Genomic DNA, 20,836 nt, shown 5'->3' with positions numbered 1-20,836 from the left:
GACAATCAGCTCACATCCAAGTTTAATGAATCATGACATGATTTAGGCAAAAAATAGTCTACAATAAGACAAAACTGACTCATTATACAGTGGTAATATTTTACTACGTCATCATCCATTCTTATTGCTCAAAAACACTGTGTATCAGAAAAGCTAAAAGGCTATTTAAAACAAAAAGCAAAACAAAATATTAACAGCATGTGGTGGAAAGAAATTGAGAACAGAGTTAATCTGCAAAAATTGTGTCATAAGGCAAATGCATAAGGAGCTGCATAGAAAGCTTTAATATGAAGCACCTTTATATCCAAAATAAATACATGACTGCTCTAGTAGTGCTACTGATACTACAAATACTCTCAAAACCTAATTTTCTTGATTATCTACATGCAGCAAAATATAAAACGCACTGGAGAGGAAAAGCAGGAGAGAAAACAATGACTAGAGGTAAGGTACCTTTATGAAACCAATTGGAACATTACAAAAACAATCTTACTAAAACTATTAAGTCTGTCACTCCAGAGACAGTCTAGAGCTGCTTTATAAAACAGACCAAGGCAAAATAAGTATCTATGAAAAGAAATAGGGAACACTGAACTTTGTAGTAACACAGGGAAGATGGTAAGTATTAGAGGAAGCTTCACTTACCATAAATTGTTTACTGCTCTAAAACCTGCTTGAGCTATAGTTTAAAATAATTTAAGAAAAACGTTTTCATCATGTTATACATGACACTCTGTCCCCTAGAAGGCACGGTTGTGCAAACTAGATCCTTGTTCAAAAGTGGGAGGGAAAGTCATTTGACTCAAGTTTCCAAAGAGTATGTTGGGGCTCATTAACTAGAACAGTGGTCTTAAAACTGTAGCCACAACAGTATTTGGAAATCAGCTTCTAACTTTTTCCAGTGCTAATCACATTAGTATTCCAATGGTTGTTAATATGGTTAGATCTAGTAGATCTTCAGCTTATGCCACTTGACCTAACTGATTAGAAGACAACAGCATACTACTACTACTACTTGTTGTCTCAATTGTCAACAGCACCTCATGAAACACGTGGCTCATCTCAACTAAAAATCGAGACTACCCATCTTTAAACCAGCAGGACCTCTGCTTGTAGCCACTCAAGCCAGCCAGAACTAATGGACTGTGCAAATGCAAGCTAAAGAGTCTAAATGCTGGAAAATGTGCAAAACTGAGACCCAGTGGAATCTGCAGAACTTGACAGGCAACTGGATTGGGGTATTGGCACTGAAGACTGCAGCTTTTGCTAAGCAGCGGATGAAGGTAACGCTGCCTTTATGTAGACAGGTACACACCTTGGAACTACTCCAGCTGAGTTCCTGCTCAGTTAACCTAGGGAACAGAGAAGGACTGGACCTGAGCTGGAGGAACGTGGCAGAGGGAGCCTGATCTGAGGCTGATTTGCAAGGCTTACTGCACAATGTAGGGGAGATGATGAATTGGAAGTTGAGTTGACTCAGAAGTGATATAAATGAAACTATTTCTGTACTGAATTAAAACATGAATTTAGAATTGCAAAACTTAAGGCACAAGTTTAAAGATTTTGTGGTAGGTAACACTGCACAGTACCAATAGTCTGAATTACCATTTGCTGATGACAAGAGTTCTTGAGGGAGAAGGATGGAAATCAACGTTTTTAGTTTACATTGCAAAGAGGCAGGTATTTATTATAGTGCTGTTTTCATTCCCTTTCTATAAAAACTGTAATTGTGTAAAATTTAGTATTAATCTTTTAAAAAAAGAAAAACAAAACCCAAGGTCAATCAAGTCTAATGCATAGGGCATACATGTAACATCAAAAATATATCTGGAACAATAAACTGAGCACTTTCGAAAGCTTGTGGCTCTCTTGCATCTAATATTTCTTTCTTGTTCCTCAGCCTATGAGAGGCTGGATGTACTTGCACTGTGTGTACTGGTACAAAGCAGAAATGACACACAGGTTTGACACTGGATTTCAGAATTTCTCCCTGCTGCAGAGGAAGAGTAGGATTCAGGACCCTTGTATGCCATTCCAGGTCCCATCCCAGTCCTAAATGTACTCTCCTGCCCTTTTACATCCCTAACTTTAGAGTTCCTTTTTTTCCTGACTCACCCTTTGTGCCTTTCTCTACCCCACCCTCCGTTGTCTTGCCTTTTTTTGTTCACCCATTCATGAATCAATTCCCTTCCTCCAACTCAGCTTTCTTTCATCATCCCAGAAATTATTCTCAACCCTAGTTGACTCCTTGAAACTACACTTCCCTGTCCTACACTCATTTCTTGGCTCTTTCTCTGAGGTCTTGCTTGCTGTATATAGTTTCACTTCAACAGCATGTACACCTTGTTTTACTGCTGATCTCCTTTGGATATTTTCCTCTGTAGGTGTTAAACTGCTACTGAAGCTTCATTTGTTTTCTGTTTTAAAGAAACAACGCAAGGCTTCTAGAATGCCAACAAATCTGCTGCTATTCTCCTGTGAAAAGTCCAGCACTTGTTACTGAGTCAGAATGAAAATGAAAACATTTTGGCAATATACACAAATTCCAATGATGTAATTCTATAGTATCTGTAAAAGCAATGCTGTGTAATTTTTTGGGTTTTTTTTAATTCCTGCTAACAAAATTTAGTCAATAGCATTAAGGACACTAATGACAGTTAAAGTATCTGTGCTATTCCAACAAAAGATTTTTTAGAACTTTGAAAAAAATGTATTTATGCCCAAGTGAAACAGTGAAGTAATAAGTGTTGTTTTAAGAAAGAAAAAAGATATTTCAATAACCACAGTGTTAGTTTACACAGGAAGTTCTTACATGAAATAACTTTACTTTCAAGCATGGCTTTCACTTGAAGACTGTATCACACCATTTGAAATATTCATAGTTTAAAAAAAAAGAAAAAAGTTATGTTTAAGAAACACTGCAGTAGAACAGTTCAATAAAACCCCCGAAGTATTTGCAGTAGGTTTTCCAGTTTTTCTAGCCATGCAACATGACAATCTTACAATAACTTTTATACAATTTCCAAACAATTTTGAGAATGTTTTCATTTTAAGTACATTTTCTTACTGTGTCATACTTCTGCTTTTTCAACTACCTTTTTTCACTCCATCCCATATTCTCTTTCTACTTGATCATAACATTCGTAACAGTTGTTTGGGTTTTTTTTGCTTCATATTCTTTTATGGCAACACAGTGATGTCACCAAACAAGACTAATTATATCACAAAAGCAGGAAAAAGAAAATAATTCTATATTCTGATTTTATCAGGAATGAAAACACCTCTTATTTAATGTACATTTTATACATTGAAATGTCTTTTAATATGAAACTTCTTTCAATACAAAAGGGAACATAGCTGACATATAAATGAAAGACAAAACAGAGGAAAAGTTAACCCTTATTTTTATTAAATTAGGACAAGATATGAGCTATCTCTATATATCATGACATTCCTATACTATGTAAAATCAGAGATGTTGCTTTAGATATTAGCATCTCCTTTAGAGAGCTTACAAAGGCTGAAAGTATTTCGCATCATTCTCTCTGCCGCTGTTAGACTAGTGCTTAGCTGATGGAACACTTCCATGGTTTATGCAGATTGCCAAAGAATCCAATATCCAAAATACAGGTACAGCTAGACACACATACATTCCCCCCAAAAGCCAAACATCAGAACAATGAGAGAAATGCAACCTGAAAGAACTTCAGTTTGAGCAATGAACGCTCCAAAGTCCCTCTGATTACGTTACACTCATTCGACCACAGAGGAGTGAGGGAGAAATAAAAATTCACAGATTAGGACCACTGTAATATTTCCAAAGGATGCATAAGCCCTCCTTTAGTACTCAGATTCTCTACTTTTTTGTTGTTGTTGTTAAGACAAATTTTTTACTTTAAAACCACGTAACAATCTATCTCCTCTCCCTCTGTAATGTCAGGATTGGTAGTTTTTGTTCTCTTAAACAAGACTAAGCTTGGGCTGGATTACTTACTCTCCATCTGTGCTTATTTTTTATTTTTCTTCATTAAAAACATAGCAAGCAAATCGTTGCATTTTACTGCAAGATTCCATTATAATATTCTTTGAGATCTCTTAATTTATCCAATTAGAAGCAATTAGATACAAGTTGCACTAGACCTACGTTGCACCACCATCTACATCATTTCTCCCCCTTTTCCCCCTCCTGTAGTCACTCATTAATTTATTTGGACCATGCCAAAATAATAATTTTAAATACAACCAAATAATAAGGAAAATTAACTCAAGAACAAGGTTTGTAATGCTGCTATTCATAAATAAAGACTTACAAACAATTAATGACCTTTGGAGAGAACATTTGCTATCTGCATACCATCAGCTATCCATGTCTGTTGTTTTGTTTTTTTTTTAAATTAGAATATGCATGAAGTAAGAATGCATATATGGAAATGAATTACTATTTGGCTTTTTTCTCTACTAAGATTTTGTCCTGGTTTCGGCTGGGATAGAGTTAATTCTCTTCTTAGTAGCTGGTACAGTGCTGTGTCTTGGATTTAGTGTGAGAATAATGTTGATAACACTCTAATGTTTTAGTTGTTGCTAAGTAGCGCTTATCCTAAGTTAAGGATTTTTCAGTTTCCCATGCTCTGCCAGCAAGCAGGTGTGCAAGAAGCTGGGAGGGAGCACAGCCAGGGCAGCTGACCCGAACTAGCCAAAGGGATATTCCATACCATAAAACATCATGCTCAGTATATAAACCGGGGGGAGTTGGCCAGGAGGTGCCGATTGCTGCTTGGGCATCGGTCAGCGGGTGGTGAGCAACTGCATTGTGCATCACTTGTCTTTTCTTGGGTTTTATTTCTCTCCCTTTTTTTGTTATATTCCTTTTCATTACTATTATTATATTATTATTATTAGTAGTAATATTATATTTTATTTTACTTTAGTTAGTAAACTGTTCTTATCTCAACCCATGAGTTTTACTTTTTTTTCCCCAATCCTCCTCCCCATCCCACTGGGAGGGGGGGAAGGCTGAGCAGCTGCATGGTCCTTAGCTGCTGGCTGGGGTTAAACCACGACAGACACATAACCAGATAATTATTATAACTTAGTAAAATGAAAGTTAAAAACCCACAGGGAAAAGAATTACATTACCTCTGATGAGGAAAAAGTAAAATGGTTGGGAGACGGTCTGTCATAAATTCCCATGGAAGGTCGTTTCGACTGATATCAATTCTGTTAAGAAAAGACACACTGATGAAGACAACAGGCAGATGAACAATCTGTATTTACTTGTAAAATGCCACTTTAGGGATAGGGAAGAAGGAAATGCAAGTATCTGTGAAAGTAAGTCTAAATGTGTTATGTCAAAAATATGTTGTGTATATGAGTCAGCAGAATTAATTACCAATATTCAAGATGATGGATCTCAGTTTAACAAATATCTGTGGGCAGTTTTTTTGCTAGAAAACTATGTACAGTATTCCAACTGCTCTCACTCAGCAATTAAATCGCACAGTCACTCATTATGTACACACCTTCCTTCTCTGAAACAGACCTGCCTAACAGTTTCAATGTGAGACCGAAGTTTTTTCTATTCATTAATTTGTTCCTCAAGTACAACTCTATGAATATTTTCCCCTCAAGTAGTTTTGGGGGTAAATTACTTTGCTTCTTCGAAGGACAAGCACATTCTTAAAGGCACAATTTTTTCTAAAGCTCTACATAGAAAGGAACACAAGATTTTGTGAATGAAACACTTGTTCAATTGCTTGTTATGTTTTCCTCTGCATTTTTAGGTTTTCTTCGATTACAAATAAAATTCTTATTAATTACAACAATTTTATTGTAGAAAAATTATTGATTTTTATTATAGAAAAATACATCAGTAATACTGCAATAAAAATAATGGAGCAAATGAGAGAACTTCAAAGTCAGGAAAGAGAATGGGTGTAGATTTGAGAGCAGCATTACATCTGTGGGAATAAAGCCACAATTATAAACAGGTGATAACTCCAGATTTTTAACTGAATTTTTTTCCTATAGATCTCATGCTGCCTCCTGGAGTAAGTTCACTCAGAATGAAACCAGGATGCAATCAGAGCAGATGCTGTAAGTATTGATGTATTATCAAATACATGAACAAGAATGTTTGGGTTGCACTGAAACATTAAAAACCCTAGAAACGCCAAACAAAAACATGTCCTTTTTATATATTTAAAAATGTATTTTTATATATATATAAAATATATATATATTATACACATGCATATATATGTCTATAAACTGGTTTTGGCTGGGATAGAGTTAATTTTCTTCATAGTAGCTTGTATAGTGCTATGTTTTAGATTTGTGATGAAAATAGTGTTGATAACATAGGAATGCTTTGGTCATTGCTGAACAGCGCTTCCACAGCATCAAGGCCTTTTCTGTTTCTCACTCTGCCCCCACAGTGGATACACTGGGGGCTGGGGACACAATCAGGCAGATGATCTGAACTAACCAAAGAGCTATTCCATACCATAAAACATCATGTTCAGCAATAAAAGGAAAAAGAGGGGGTTTTAGAGGGGTTAGCCGTCTTTTACTCGGGAACCATCTGGGCACCAGTCTACCCACAGGAGGTGGTGAGCGATTGCCTTTGCATCACTTGTTTTGCTTTCTTCTCTCTCCTTCCACTTATCCTTCAATTACTCAACAATTTTGTTTTGTTTTATCTTGACCTCCCAGTTTTCTTAGTTTTATTCTTCCTTTCCTCTTCCCCCATCCCACTGAGGATGGAGGGGGGAAGTGAGCGAGCAGCTGTGTGGTGCTTAGCTGCCCACCGGCGTTAACACACAACAATATGTATTTTGCATATCTCAAAACAATTTCTCAAATACAGTACTACAGGATATAATTATTTGCTACAAATTATCAGAGACAGGGGTAAAAATTATTTTCTGCTGCTGTTTTATTGATTCACTTCCTGAAATTAGGAAGTTTCAAGGTTAATTGCACTGTTTAAAAATTCATTTTAATTAACTGCAGTGAGATTGAAAACCACCGAATTTATACAGAGGATAACAAAATAATGCATTCAAAGAGAAATTAAGCAGATGACATTCACATCTACTATTGCAAGACTGTAGACAGGAAAAAAGTAATTATTTTCTAGGCTGATGACCTCAATGAACTTACATTATTCTAGAGAGATGACATTAGACTCTCTTACCTTGCCACAGTGAAATTATCTGGAGGCAAAAGCCGAGCAAGTTGAATAAAGATGTGATTAAGAGAAGCACAGAATCCACACCACTGTGCATAATAGAGCAGCAAGACATTCTGGAAAATGAAATGGAGAAGAGTTTCATTATCTAATGTAGTTAATCTGCAGTGAAGGAGGACCAGTCTTCACAACATCTAAAACTTGGAACCCTTAAAATGTGAAAGGAAACTATATCCTAATGTTAATAAACTTTATTATAAGCTGTTTACTGATGCTCTCTGTCTACTGAGTTCATACACAAAAACTCTTGGGGAATTCTCTTTCCATAAAGAAAAAGACAAAATGAAGAGGATTATTTAGATTAGGATCATTCCCTTTAAATGAAAATGCACCAAACTTTACTACACTTCCCAAGATTCTTTTGCAATCTTGAACTCCTATGTATCTAACAGTGACTGTATACTTCGGGGGGGGGAGGGAGAGGGGGAAGATGATGTCCAGACTTCTGCTTTTTGCCTCTAACTAGCAAAGCAGGAGTTAGGGCTGCTGGAAACCAATTACTGGAGATGCATACATTCACTGAAGACCTGAAAGACAATGGATATTAATCCTTACTATCACATCTTTAAGAAATCAAAGTAATTTAACTACGGTTCAGGATGACATCCTATGTAAAGCAATTTCATGGCATGCAATTGGAAAGCTTTTAATGGTGAGAGTTTTGGGTTTTTTGCTGTGTGCTTTCAAATAACGCCTTAGGTTTAAAACCTTCTCTTTTTTTTTTCCCCCATTATGTCTACTTTGCAATAATTTTTAACTTCTTGTAAAGTAACTTTTTTTTAAAAAGTAATATATAGAAAAAAAGTTGTGGTATATTTCTTTCCTTTGAGGTAGGAAACACAGAAATCAGAATATTCTTCAATGTTACCTCAAACCTTATGTATTTAGCATGTGCTCCTGTTACAGTGGAAGAAAGGAAAAGGAAAAAAAATCAAGTCACAGACACTTCTTTTTTTTTAAATTAAAATCTGTATTTCAAACGCACAGGAAAAAACCACACCTCCTCCCCCCAAAAAAACCCAAAAAACAACCCCCCAAAACCCAACAAACCTTGAACTGTGGCAGAAACCTGTCAGGGAATCAGTTGCACTGACTTTTTGATTATTTTAACACCAAAAGATCTTTTGCAGGTTTACTTCAGATCACACTATTCTGAATTGCCTTTTTTTTTTTAAATACTTTTGAATTGTTACAAAATAACATATTTTATGTTACAAATAAGAAAAGCACATCAATGTAAAAAAAGAATGAGACCCCCTCAAAAGTCTGCACAATGATTTGCAAGAAACTTTGTCAGTAATGAAGTGTACCTTTTCACTCAAAAACACGGTATCATGAAAGTTATTAGTAGTCACTTCAGTGATTACACGCTGTTCATGAAAATGGACTGAAGGGTCATCAACAAGATGCCTTTTCAAGGGACTGTAGAGAATACTGAAATTTTTTATGAAGTTCTCTGAAATGAAATTGATACATAACAAAGTTATTTCAGTTTCACAAATATGTGATTTTGGCAGTTTTTACTTTGGAATTCAGAAGAACTTACAGAGAAAATACAAATTCAAACCTGGTTTCATGTTATTAGTTTTTGACAGTTTGGTATCAACTCTTGAGTAACCACCACTGCAGTGAAATTTTATCTTGTTTTCACATTTTTTTTGTTTTGCTCATTACAGTTGTCTTTTCACTTGCCACACTACTCTCTAATCTTGCTTCTACTCCTATTCAATTCTCTACCCTCCTAATCTAACCACACACCTGGTAAGTCATAAATAGTATCCTCTCACCGTTTTTCACTTTCTACATAGCATTGAAGTATTTGGCCCCTATCTTGAAGGCTCCACTTAATTCCATATTTATTTGCATTTATTCTTTTCATTTTAAATTACTTTCCCTGTAATTCTCCTTTTGCTTTAGACCTTTAAAGAGTGTGCTATTCCCACGCCAATATGACCAGCCACCTTTTGTTTACCAGTGACCACCCTCCTCTTCATTCAACTTTCTCCTTAGTTTTAAGATATTTAAAAAGTAGCTGGCCAGTGGTAGAAATTTAAAACAAGCTCCAAAGCCCTCAACTACCTTCAGCTATGCTACTCTGAGCCTGGACCATGTTCTCTAAATTGCTGCAAGATACCGACTGTATCCTTCTTTTCAATTGAGATGGAGAAATATTATTCTATGCATTATAAAATAAGAATATTCAATAATCAAGACAAAAGATATAATATCAAACACACTAAAAATAATTATTTGATCAAATAGAAACATCTTGTGCTGGTATTTCCAGTCCAAAAACTAGGCCCAAGTAAAACTGACACTTTTGTACATATATACAAAATACGAGATCATCAAGTTTATTGCTGAAATGCAAACAGCAGTACATTTAATGTTATATTTACTGTTCAGCATTTCATTAAATTCTCACATCAGACCAGACCAGTTTTTTTCTTTCTAGATACCCAGATTTGGAATATCTATGCATGATTAAGTAATAACTGAAAGGAGGGGGCTAATTAAAAGACATACTCCTGAATTTTTAGAAAACATCTGTACAAACTGACATCCGTTAAAGGTATTAAACACAAATCTGTTTTGTTATTTTAAAATATCAAAAGTTAAGAGGCTTAAGGAAGTAAAATAAAATTTTTAAAAACCCCACAGAACCCAAACATAAGTCACAGTGACTCCTTGACAAAATACGTAGAATCAAAAATCTTCCGGAAGTTCAAATGACTTGGAATAGAAATATACTGAGTGTTACTCAGCAGAGAAACCCTCATCATGCTCAGGAAATCCTGTGACCTGAAAAAAGTTTGAGACGGAAAGTACTGGGAGCAGAAAGGGGAAGGAAATTTTTATCTCCTCACTCTGATCTTAAATTTTCCTAAGCATCCTTTTATGGTCACTGGGGTTTTTGTTTGTTTTTCCAGAGTGTTTTTCTGGGGGCTTGGGACAGAGACAGGATACAGGGCTGGATGGGATCCTTAATAAGAACATGGCTATTTGTTCTATGTTGTGCATACTTTTGTACTTACAGATTTATGGCAAAATGGAAATGTAATTAATGCTATAAGAAGTATATTGATATACCTTCTTGAACAATTTATTTAAATACTATGTTCACCCGAATTTACTTCCATATTTACTTACACTGCTAACATTAAAAAACTCTGCATTTTCTGAAGATGCACTCAGTTTTGCACATCATCACGATAGGTAAATGCATGTGGTTAGGCATGTTGTGTCTTACTCAATAACTTGCATATAAATCAGAACTGCGATCGTTGGGTTGGTTGGTTTTTTGTTTTTGTTTTTCTCCTCCAATTCAGCCAGGAAATAGAGTATTGACAGATTTGGCCAAAACCACTTCAGAGCTCTACCTTGAAGACACACACACTTTTCAAAATAAACTTAAAACAATTTGTAAGTTGGTTTCAGAGGACAAGAGGAAGGGCTAGTCTCTGCTGATAAGTGGGCAGTTATCTCATGAAATTCTGGAATATTTTAGTACACAGAACAGCTGAGCAAACACCAACACCACTATTAATATACAAATGTCTTCTGTAATCTCAAATGTGTTAGATGCATAGTAATTTTTTTTTTCCACAAGTAAATTAGTTTAGATTTTACCAATTCCTTCAATGCATCAGGCAGTCAAGAATCACACATTTTGAGGTTCACTTCTTTTAAAGCAAATTACTTTTGCTATATGAAACTTAGTTCTTATGTCATCTAGAACACAACTCTACTGCTTGGTTAACTACTAAATAAATTAGAACAGAAAAAATTACAATTCACAATGTTGACTATAGTCTCACTTTTCAAAATGGCATTAAGTTTTCCACTCATAAGCTTACTTGCAAACTTCATTTTCTTATTTCAAGCATTTGTATAGTAGATACCATACCCAGGGTAGTTCCAACAAGTGACTGATTTTGATCCAGGACATAGTGCACTTCTTCTTTCAGGTCAACAATGGCAGCAAATTCCTTAAGATGACTAGATCTTGATGCTCCTAGTCTCTCTGCGTATATCCAAAAAAGATTTGAATCCAGTAGATAGAGATTCAAGGTTTTGTTGGTCCTGCAGCTCAGACCAGTAATGTTAGTGCCACTACTATGAAGGTCAGGAATAAAACAATTCCTATCCTCAATGTGAGGAATAGAATGTTGGGTGTTATCTTTCTTCCCATGGGAAGAAAATGCTACTTTGGGGGTCTGAAAGATGGTCTTCTCAGAACTAATGAAACTTAAAAAATGCCTGTTTACTGTCCTGCAACATGCAGTGTAATAGCTAAAGGGACTATAGAAACTTAAGAAATTGCTGCATTCTATGGTATTTGATATAACTTGAAAAAAGGTATGTTCCTGGAGGTAGAAAGAGTCCAAAGCTGCTTCTATCTCTAAGAAGTTACAGTGTGGCACATGGACTTTATTTGGTTTGACACCAAGTGTCTGGTTAATGCAAAGCTCACAGACATTGTGAGTTCTAGATATTGAATGCCACTGTGGAAGCACCACAGTGTTACAGCATGGGTACTTGGTTATTGAAAACGTTTCTGATAATTTCATATATGCATCTGGTATAGAGGAATCAAAAGCTGGTGAATCAGTGTCTCCTAAGTGTTGAAGATCTGGCTCAGCTGCCTGGCTTTTGTTACAGTTGTGGTATTCCAAGGCCACTTTGGTAACCTACGGGGGTGGGGGGGGTGGGGAGAAAAAAAAAGCAAGATTAACTGTACATAGTTCACTCAAAGGCAGTTAACTGTTGCAGGTTTAACAACATATATGCAATTAGAGATGGAATTTCAGAAACATGAAGTTGCCTACTCTTCTCCTTCGTTCTTACAAAAAATTATAGGCGGCGGAGGCTGTGATTTGATAACAAAGTTAAATTTTCAGATATTTCAGCATGTAAGAATTAAATGTACAAAACAACAAAAAGCCACTCTAAAATTTTTTCAGTCCGCTACACTGATCTCAAGGTCCTCTCTGCATCATATTTATCACAGTGCAATACTACTACATTTTAAGGTTAAATCCCACTACATGAAGCATTAATCAGTACCGGTTCCTGAATTTCCCTTATTTTCCAATACGAGGAGAAAATAAATAAAAGCATTCCCATATGAAAAGGGAATAGAGATTTTTCCTGGTATAGGTGGTGCACAAATTTTGCAGCAATCACTAACAGCGTTGAAGCAATGTTAGTATTCTCCCAGCCATGGGCATATAGTTGTAAGACTCCAGGTGTACTGTGCATAGTAACACATGACTTATTGGGAGAAGAAAGCAAAAAGGAAATAAAAAGAAAAAAGCCTGCCTCTCAGTGCAAACATTCCTGTGCTGCACCACCATTTTGTTTTTCATAACCAAGGGGAAACAAGCAGCAAAAAAGGCATGTGTATGGACCATAGAAGGAATTCCCTTTCTAGGACACAAATAACAGAACACAGAGGAAAGGAAAATGAAAGATGAAGTTTCCCTTCATCCTCATTATCACATTAAACATAACCAAAATACAGAACACACACATTGCTTACACAAGAACACTTTGATAGGAATCGCTGTAATTATCAAAGGGATGTTGAAGCATCACATCTAGGAGGGGTGCTGTGTCACAGGACCATCAGTAGTAAGATGTGATGTATAGCAACAGTTTGTTACAGTCTTTAAGAATTCGTTGTTAGGTGTTTTCATCCTGAAAACGCTCAATTACTTAAAAGAAATTTGACCCCTCGTACTATAATCTAGCCTGAAGATTTTGACTACCTACCTAGAGAAACATGAGAAGAAATTACGAACAGAAAACCAGATTTGCGATAAGAAATCTCATTTCAGTAAGCTACTACCAGAAAAAAGAATTTTGCTCTGAGAGCTTTCACCATATAACTTGACAGCCTTGATCTCTGCAACTGCCTTACAGTCAAGTGGTTTCATCACCTGATGAAACCCACAGGACGGCCGCAGTAAACGTCTCTTCCTATGGTAGACAAGTTGCATAATATCTCTCTATCAAAGTGAAGCTATACAAGATCAACTGGAATATTTTGTATCTCATTTCACACTTTGATATAGATAAATACTGTTATTTAGCAGAATGAAATCTGAAACGGAACATCTTATGTTGCACTGATTTGATCTAAATAAGTGGTACCTGTTACTAGAATGTTTAATCTGTGACAAGCATCACTGAATTAAGCCTGCCAAAAATAAGACAGGTTAGTACAAGAATAATTGCAGTTCTTTTCCAGTCTTTCTGCAAAGATTTCCCCAACCCTATCTTGTAGCAGTCTAGCTTTTATTTTGTCTATTTCTAGTTTGGCTAAATATTGTATCATAAGTTATTTTAATTGTTTTTTCCTCATTGCTTCAGACACTGCAATATTAATTAGGCCTCCTTGTGGAAACCACACATTCCAAGACATAGATGCCATGTATATAATTCAGCATTGCCACCAAAACTTATCCCTGCTTTTCATTTTCCACAGATGCTTGTTTCTTGTTCCACACTGTCCTTAGTGCTATGCGATCACCACTGCGATGTGCAGCTGTGTGATATACTAAATGGGATAATGTGGTCCAGCTGAAAAATAGCCCAGGGAAAAAAAGTATTTTTCAGCCATGTTAGTCTCCCTATTTCATTTACTGCACAGCTACACAGACTCCTGTCCTAGGCAGTTCAGAAATGGAAATAATGGCAGAGGAAGAGAAAATTGGCAGGTGACTAAGGAACACACAGGATATAAAAATCAGATTAGTTCTGAGTAGTTTTTCAATTGGCCTATATTTCAAATAACACTGTGTGGTTTAATAAAAGGTCCATTCTTCCTTGCGTAACCACCTCTGGAAAGACAGAAGGAGAGGAGATATAGAATGGGGTGGACAAAACACAAGTCCTGCAATACTCAATACATTCTTGCTCTTTCATTTGAGCTGTGTTAGCTGGAACAGAAGACCAAAGATCTTCATCTCTCACACAGCACTCACCACAAAAAGAAGGAAGTCAAGGAAAAGAGTTAGGTGCTTGTTCTAAACAACGGTTGACATGAGACAAAGGTACGTTGTGTGGGATGCAAACTAGTGTAAGGGAGTTGTGATAATATGGCTTGAGAAAAAGTGTTTTTGAACAAAACTGAATAATTGGAACAGTGAAATAAAATGAGGTATCTGTCACAATTAAGCTCAGAACCTTAGACTAGAGTTCTCAAGTTCTAGTATTTTTGAAGTAAAAAAAATAATTATTTCACTTACTTCATCTAAAAGAGGATGAATTTCTGCTAAGGGATTGTAAGGTATAAATATGAGAAGTGCTGGTCCTTTCTTCAGCTCATTGTTTAGAAGAAGGCTTTTTCCACCATGTGGTCTCAGCCAGCGTACGAGCATCTCTCGATTTTCTAGAGCCCACTTGCAAATGTTCTCAGCAGTATAGTTCATGGTGTCATTTGGATAGATCTTGAAGGGAGAAAAAAATAATTATTTGTCCTCACTTGGTTTAGTAATGAATGCAGTTCTCAAATATGGCATACTTTGTTACTGTAATGCCTAAAACTCTCTTTCTAAATTCAATGACACTATTCAGTGAGCTTCAGCGTTTCATACATCCTTTCCCTTTGGGAAATCTTTCCACATGCTCATCAGATCATAGTAACACACACAATCTTTCAGGTAAAAAGTATTCTGCCAGGGAAGCTCCTCTTTCTTTTACTACATCTTTATAATCTTTACTTTTCTCACTAGTATAGATTTTCTTTATAAGTGAAAGAGCTCAGCCTCTAAGTTGGTATCATCACATATCTTGATTTACAGCATATTAGAAAACTTTTTCCCACTACTCATTCACCATATTAACTAATTTTAAATTAGTCTTTTAAGACCCCAACATCAAGACTGCATTTAAAACTGGTATTTCTTATTACTGAATGTGGGGAAAAGAAATGCATAATAAAAAGCACTCACAGCTTCTAGGGTCATTCTAGTAAATTAAGGCAAGTATATCTTAAATCATTTGCACAGACAAAAGTAGTTTTATGTATTTACCAGTAATTTAACCCGAAAAATCCACATTTTCCCTAGTCTCAATTGAACAAAATACATGTTACAATACTTGTCTTCACAGAGTTTCCACTCATGGTAGCAGTGTGGATAGATAAGGTCTCTATGCCAAATAGCAAATCTGAAAGTTAGTATTTTCAGTTTTAGTCTTCCAAAAACAAGGCACATGGATTAAAAGTTACTATACATTTTCAATTAAATTAATTTGCATGATTTTTCTAATCAGCATAATGTCATACCTTTAAACTGAAATGCAAGTTTTCACTATTCCTACTATCTCTCCACAAAATCTCTTTGTCCATATCCTCATTCAAGTAGCCTTCTAATTCTGACCCACTGAAAGAGGTAGAAACTTTAGGAAAAAGTCTTTGTGTGGTCACTTCTGAGGTGCTTGGGTTTTTTGGGTTTTGTTTTGAAAGAGACAATCAACTTGGGTCTTAGCTACTGTTTAGAACTGCTGCTGGCTGGCAGAATGAAAATTTGTATTACTGTACAAAAATACGGTTCTTAAACATCCTGTATCCTAAAGCTCTGTGAAACACTTATTCATGGTCTACTATGACAGAGCTTCAATCTCCATGTACTGTCTCAGTGTCACTACAACATAAATACAATACTCACAAGAGATGTGTTGACATGTCTGTGCAAATACACGCTGCCTGAATGCACCAAGGAGATCTCCTCTGCAACATGTTTATCCGTGATAACTCCAAAGCGTATTGTTCCAAGGTAATCTGAAAGGGTAAATTTTCAGTTTTTAAATACAATTATACACACCGAACTTCTCTCCTGAAAGCCTTAGAAGAACACCTTCAAACCAAAACACAGAACATTGCTGTGTAAAGGCACAGAAACCTTACTGAATAGCAACTGCCAATATTGGTGATTAAGTGAGGTAGAAGAAAGATGACAAGAGCAGGCAACAAGAACAAACATGTTCCTCTTCTGCACTCAAGGTATAGAGAATGCTAACCTGAATTGTCCAATTTCTTAATTTGCTTATTAAATATAGAATCTGGTATCACAGATGCACCTTGCTATGTGTTATGGCATCTCAAAAGCCAAGATGAGATACACATATAAGGAAAAGGTATGAACGCTGTTTAGATGATGTACATTTACAGTAAATATATTAAATACTTACTATAGTATTTCTATATTTATAAATATATACACACAAGGATAGAATGCTTCTCATCTTTACGTTGCAAAGAACTATCTCAACATATAAATGGGGAAATTACAGAACAAAATATAGGAGAACAGGTTCTATATCATATACCAAGTCAGCGGCACAGTAAAAATCAGAATAACGGTATCAATTTCCTTCATTTGCTGACAGGAAAAAATATCCATAAAATGTGCTAATCTTAAAGTTAAGAAAGTTCTATCCAGAATTTGTGACCCATAAAAAAAAGGTATTAATCATGTGCAAAGTTTGCATATTTAAACGCATGGGGTTTTGTATTTTAGATTATTAATGCAAAACAACAGCGGGAGAAAGCCCTTCTCATCATGCTACCTTCCACCCACTCTGTAATTCCATCCAGGAAAGCACTTTGTTGAATTCAGTTACTAAGTATTGACCAAGTCAAGTTCATCCTAATGCCTCTGCACCTGACATTTCAAATGTTGCACAAGACAAACCCTCTTGGATTCAACTTAAATGAGTGCTAGTCTGATTATGGCTCTATATGGGTTGCAGCTACACATTTAGGTTTTTGAGGAAACTGTATCTTAATGTATCCTTGAATAGCAGCCTGTCATATACTTCACTCTGTGATGGCCGACCACGTAATAAGCATTTTGTGTAAGCAATCCTCGCACTGTAATAAAAGACAGTCTCATAATTAGATCAACATCAAGAAACACTCAAAAGGGATTAATTCCCAAGTTACAAAATATTGCAAAAAACCACTGAAGCCCATATACATAACTCATTCATGGATGCCTTAAATTATGAAAATGAAGCTTTTACCTTTCTTTAATGAATGTAATGCTGATGTGAAGAATGTTAAATAACCAGGCGGTTGAGGTGAAGCATTGAACTCAAAATATCCTAGAACTCCAGGCTGAAATAGTAAGAATTAGAGTTAGTTAAGCTATTTTCAAGTATAAATATACGGGGCACAGCAATTATTTGCCTACAGTAAAACACAACAGATCTTAAAAAGACAACGTTTACTGAAGAAGTCACTTTATGCTGCAAGAAAAATCTTAATATTAAAAGATTGAATGGAAATCAGTTCTAAAGTTGTCATTCAAAAGCTATGTATGAGAGAGGGTTTTTATGGCTGTAGATGCCTAAGTTTCAAATCGCCTATTTCCCATGTTAGCTATTAAAGTTCACTAAAAACATTTAATATTTGCTTTGCAACAATTTTATGAGTCAGTTCCAGCACCAACATAAGAACCATAAGCGTCATTAGAACTGGAATATCAAATGTGATTTTTCAGAGTATAAACAACTTAAACAGTAACACTTTAATTGTTCACTATGTTGCACATAATTAGCAACTACATATGAATTCACACATTTTGTGTGTGAATACTTGAACTGCTAAGCCAACTTATCATCCCATCATTAAGCTATCAGTCATTGTAAATTCTTTCCGTACATCCTGCAGGAGTCAGTGAGAGACCAGCTGCACAAAAATAATGAAAGAGCTCCATATCCCACCCGCATATCCATAAAGTTCTTCCAATTGCCAAACAGACAATTCAAAATTTAAAATACTCATCCCTAAATAGGCCTGTTGACTTTGCCAGGTATGAAGCCTGAATGGCTTCGTATTAAATTCAGGAAGAGAATCTGGGAGAAGCTGGTTTGGAACAGAGAGGTGTGTAGTCTTCTGACTTCTCTTGTTCCAAAATTTCAATTAAGTTTTGGTTTTAAATTTTGCAAAATATAATTCATTAAAAATTATTATTATTAAGTATGTTTTTTAACGCATCAAATTGGCTTAATAAACTTTCAGGACAGAGTAAGTGATGGAATTTGGTTACTTTGTGTTATTTGTTTCCCAGTTCCACCAGTGCATACAGAAAGAGCATTTGATATGCAAAGCAAGAGCACTCTAGGGATTGCTGTGGAACAAAAGATTCCAGTGTCACCAGTCACCCATTTGTGTGGCAAATATATTCCCACATAAGTATTTTCATTTGGTATTTCAGAGGCTGCTTTATTTTTTTGTTGAGTTTTACATATAGAAATTTTCTTTTTAAAACATGAGCATGTATTTTACCTGTTACTGTCATTAGTGATATCAATTCAGTTATTCATACCAGCCATATGAATTGAGTTAATTCAGTATGAATTAGCAATCTCAGGATGTTCACTAATAACAACATTGCCCATTCCAACTAATGACCTGCTCTTTTTAGGCAGGAATTATCTTTCATGAATGAATGCTAAACACAAGACCCTTGTTTATAAAGATTCCTTATGATGCACCCCAAGAAAATTATCAATAATAAAAATGAGACACAAGCAATTAGTGAAATTTCTGCAATAACAATTGTCAAGAAGGAAATAAAAATAGAAATAAAATAGAAGTGAAAAAATACAGCAAAATAATAGCACTCATTCTTCTTTTTTAAACAATAAACAGGTTAGTAATTAGTGTTCATCTTTTTCTCCTAGTACCAAATTAAGACAGTAAAACGAAACAATCCCTTATAAAAAACTTCTAAAGCATTCAAGTGAACCAAAATAAGGAGACAGATAAGATGATTAAAATTTTAGTTTCCCATTTCCTAGGACCATTTTTGAATACCACTACTGTACAAAGCAAACTTATGGCACCAAATAGTGAATGAAAGAAGCGTCAAAAGTGACAGTAAAATGTGACAAGAAGCCAAAAGTCAGATCTAGAAATATTTATAAAGTTATTAAAAAAGGTGATGTTCTGATTCTGAATGCCAGTTCTGTTGTACACTAATAGCCACTTAAGACTTCCAGACTGTGAAGAATAAGACATTTCCATGAGACATTTTTGGAAAGTGTTTTTTCAATAAGAAAAAAATTGTAGTGGGAGAATATATACTAATGCTATATGCTTCATCAGTAATCTGGTTAATTAACGTCCTTTTAATGATCATCCCAGAACAGTGAAAATTTGCTCCCTGTTACAGGCTGCAATTATACATATGACGGAAGTGTCTAAAATGCTGTATTTCTTCTGAAGTACCAGGCAAATTTTCCTGTTCTTCTATCAGAATGAAGCGATTCACTTGCTAATACCAACTACTCTGTTCATTTTAACAAAATTGAACACTTCCAGGTGCTAGCAACTAACAAGGAATCTTGCTCCGTGCAAGTGAGATTCAAGTCTTACAGAAGAGATATCTTGATGTAATTAAGAGGTTCCTAGTTTTGAATACAAGTACGCTAAGAGGAGGTTCACAGCAGCAACTCCCACTTCCTTTCATATAAGAACCTCCAAAACAATCAATAACTGGTGTAGCAACAGCTACCTGCATACAGTTTATATAGGCATCTACATACAAGTGGTTATTGATGACCAGCTGCTCCAGGCAACCATCTCTGTGGAGTTACGGTTAACTATCTTCATGCAGGCAGTTAGGAATAATCAATTGAACAGGATATGACTTGCTGCTATATAAAGTTGGAGGATAAAATATTGGAATGTGACATAGGGATAGTTTAAAGACACCGCATTAGGAGTGTTGGCGTTGCTACAATGGAGCTTACTGGAGCTTTTCTTTCCATGAAACAATTTTCACCACCTGTCTCAAACCGAGTGTCTGTAGGAAAGGTTTTGGAACAAACCTGAGGACATCAATAGTGAGGAGTCATTAGTACCATCTCCTAATGAAACTAATGTATGGAAATACAAAATCACTAATTGTAGTGTAGCCTATTTCTTGCTTGGTCTCTCCACCACAGGAATGGAAAGTGATGTGTGATGCCAATTAAATCAAACAAATAACAGACTTGACAAGAATCTCAACAATTACAGAACAGCAAGTTCATAGAAACTTAACAGAGAACTTCAGGTGAGTAATTTTTATTGGAGAACAGTCAGCATGGTTTTATTATTGAACCATGCCTCAAGTCTATCACAGTTCTTTGAAGGAATGAGCAAGCATGTAGATGACCGATCTACTCAATGCAGCATACTGTAATTCCCCAAAAGCCTACAAGAAGTTACCAAACACACTGGAAGAAACTAAAGTGATAAGGAATAACACAGAAGGTCCTTCTCTAGATTAGTAGAAAAGATAGAAAACTACAGGTAAAAGTCATTGTTCTTTCACAGTCACAGACAGCAAGCCAGGATGTGTACTGATGCTTATAGTTCAACATTTCTATAAACACTTTAGAAAAGGGAGAGAAGGGTGAGCAACAAAATTTGCAAAGGTTATTGGGAATCACTGAAACTACAGCTGACTCAAAAGAATTGCAGAAAGACAGTATTAAATGACTATGCGATGAAAGAGCTCCGAAATTTAAAGGCCAATAAGTGCGAAGTAATGGGAACAGAGAATAGAAAAAACCCACAGCTACTGA

The 20,836-nt window shown here is 35.7% G+C and overlaps 1 protein-coding gene across 4 annotated transcripts in view; it reads right to left on the bottom strand.

The window, feature by feature from the left end:
* TXNDC11 (thioredoxin domain containing 11) overlaps positions 1-20,836 on the bottom strand; it is a 35,123-nt gene that overhangs the window by 2,448 nt on the left and 11,839 nt on the right. For all 4 annotated transcript variants that reach the window (XM_050905773.1, XM_050905775.1, XM_050905774.1 and 1 more), the window contains 7 exons: positions 17,282-17,375; positions 15,925-16,037; positions 14,503-14,703; positions 11,157-11,940; positions 8,560-8,705; positions 7,196-7,305; positions 5,137-5,217 (listed from right to left, as the gene is read on the bottom strand). In XM_050905773.1, the coding sequence (XP_050761730.1) occupies positions 5,137-5,217; positions 7,196-7,305; positions 8,560-8,705; positions 11,157-11,940; positions 14,503-14,703; positions 15,925-16,037; positions 17,282-17,375 (1,529 nt within the window). The remainder of the gene's footprint in view (positions 1-5,136; positions 5,218-7,195; positions 7,306-8,559; positions 8,706-11,156; positions 11,941-14,502; positions 14,704-15,924; positions 16,038-17,281; positions 17,376-20,836) is intronic.

The sequence above is a fragment of the Gymnogyps californianus genome, chromosome 15, assembly GCF_018139145.2.
Source record: "Gymnogyps californianus isolate 813 chromosome 15, ASM1813914v2, whole genome shotgun sequence".
Taxonomy (NCBI): domain Eukaryota; kingdom Metazoa; phylum Chordata; class Aves; order Accipitriformes; family Cathartidae; genus Gymnogyps; species Gymnogyps californianus.
This window is presented reverse-complemented; position numbering and strand designations above follow the sequence as displayed.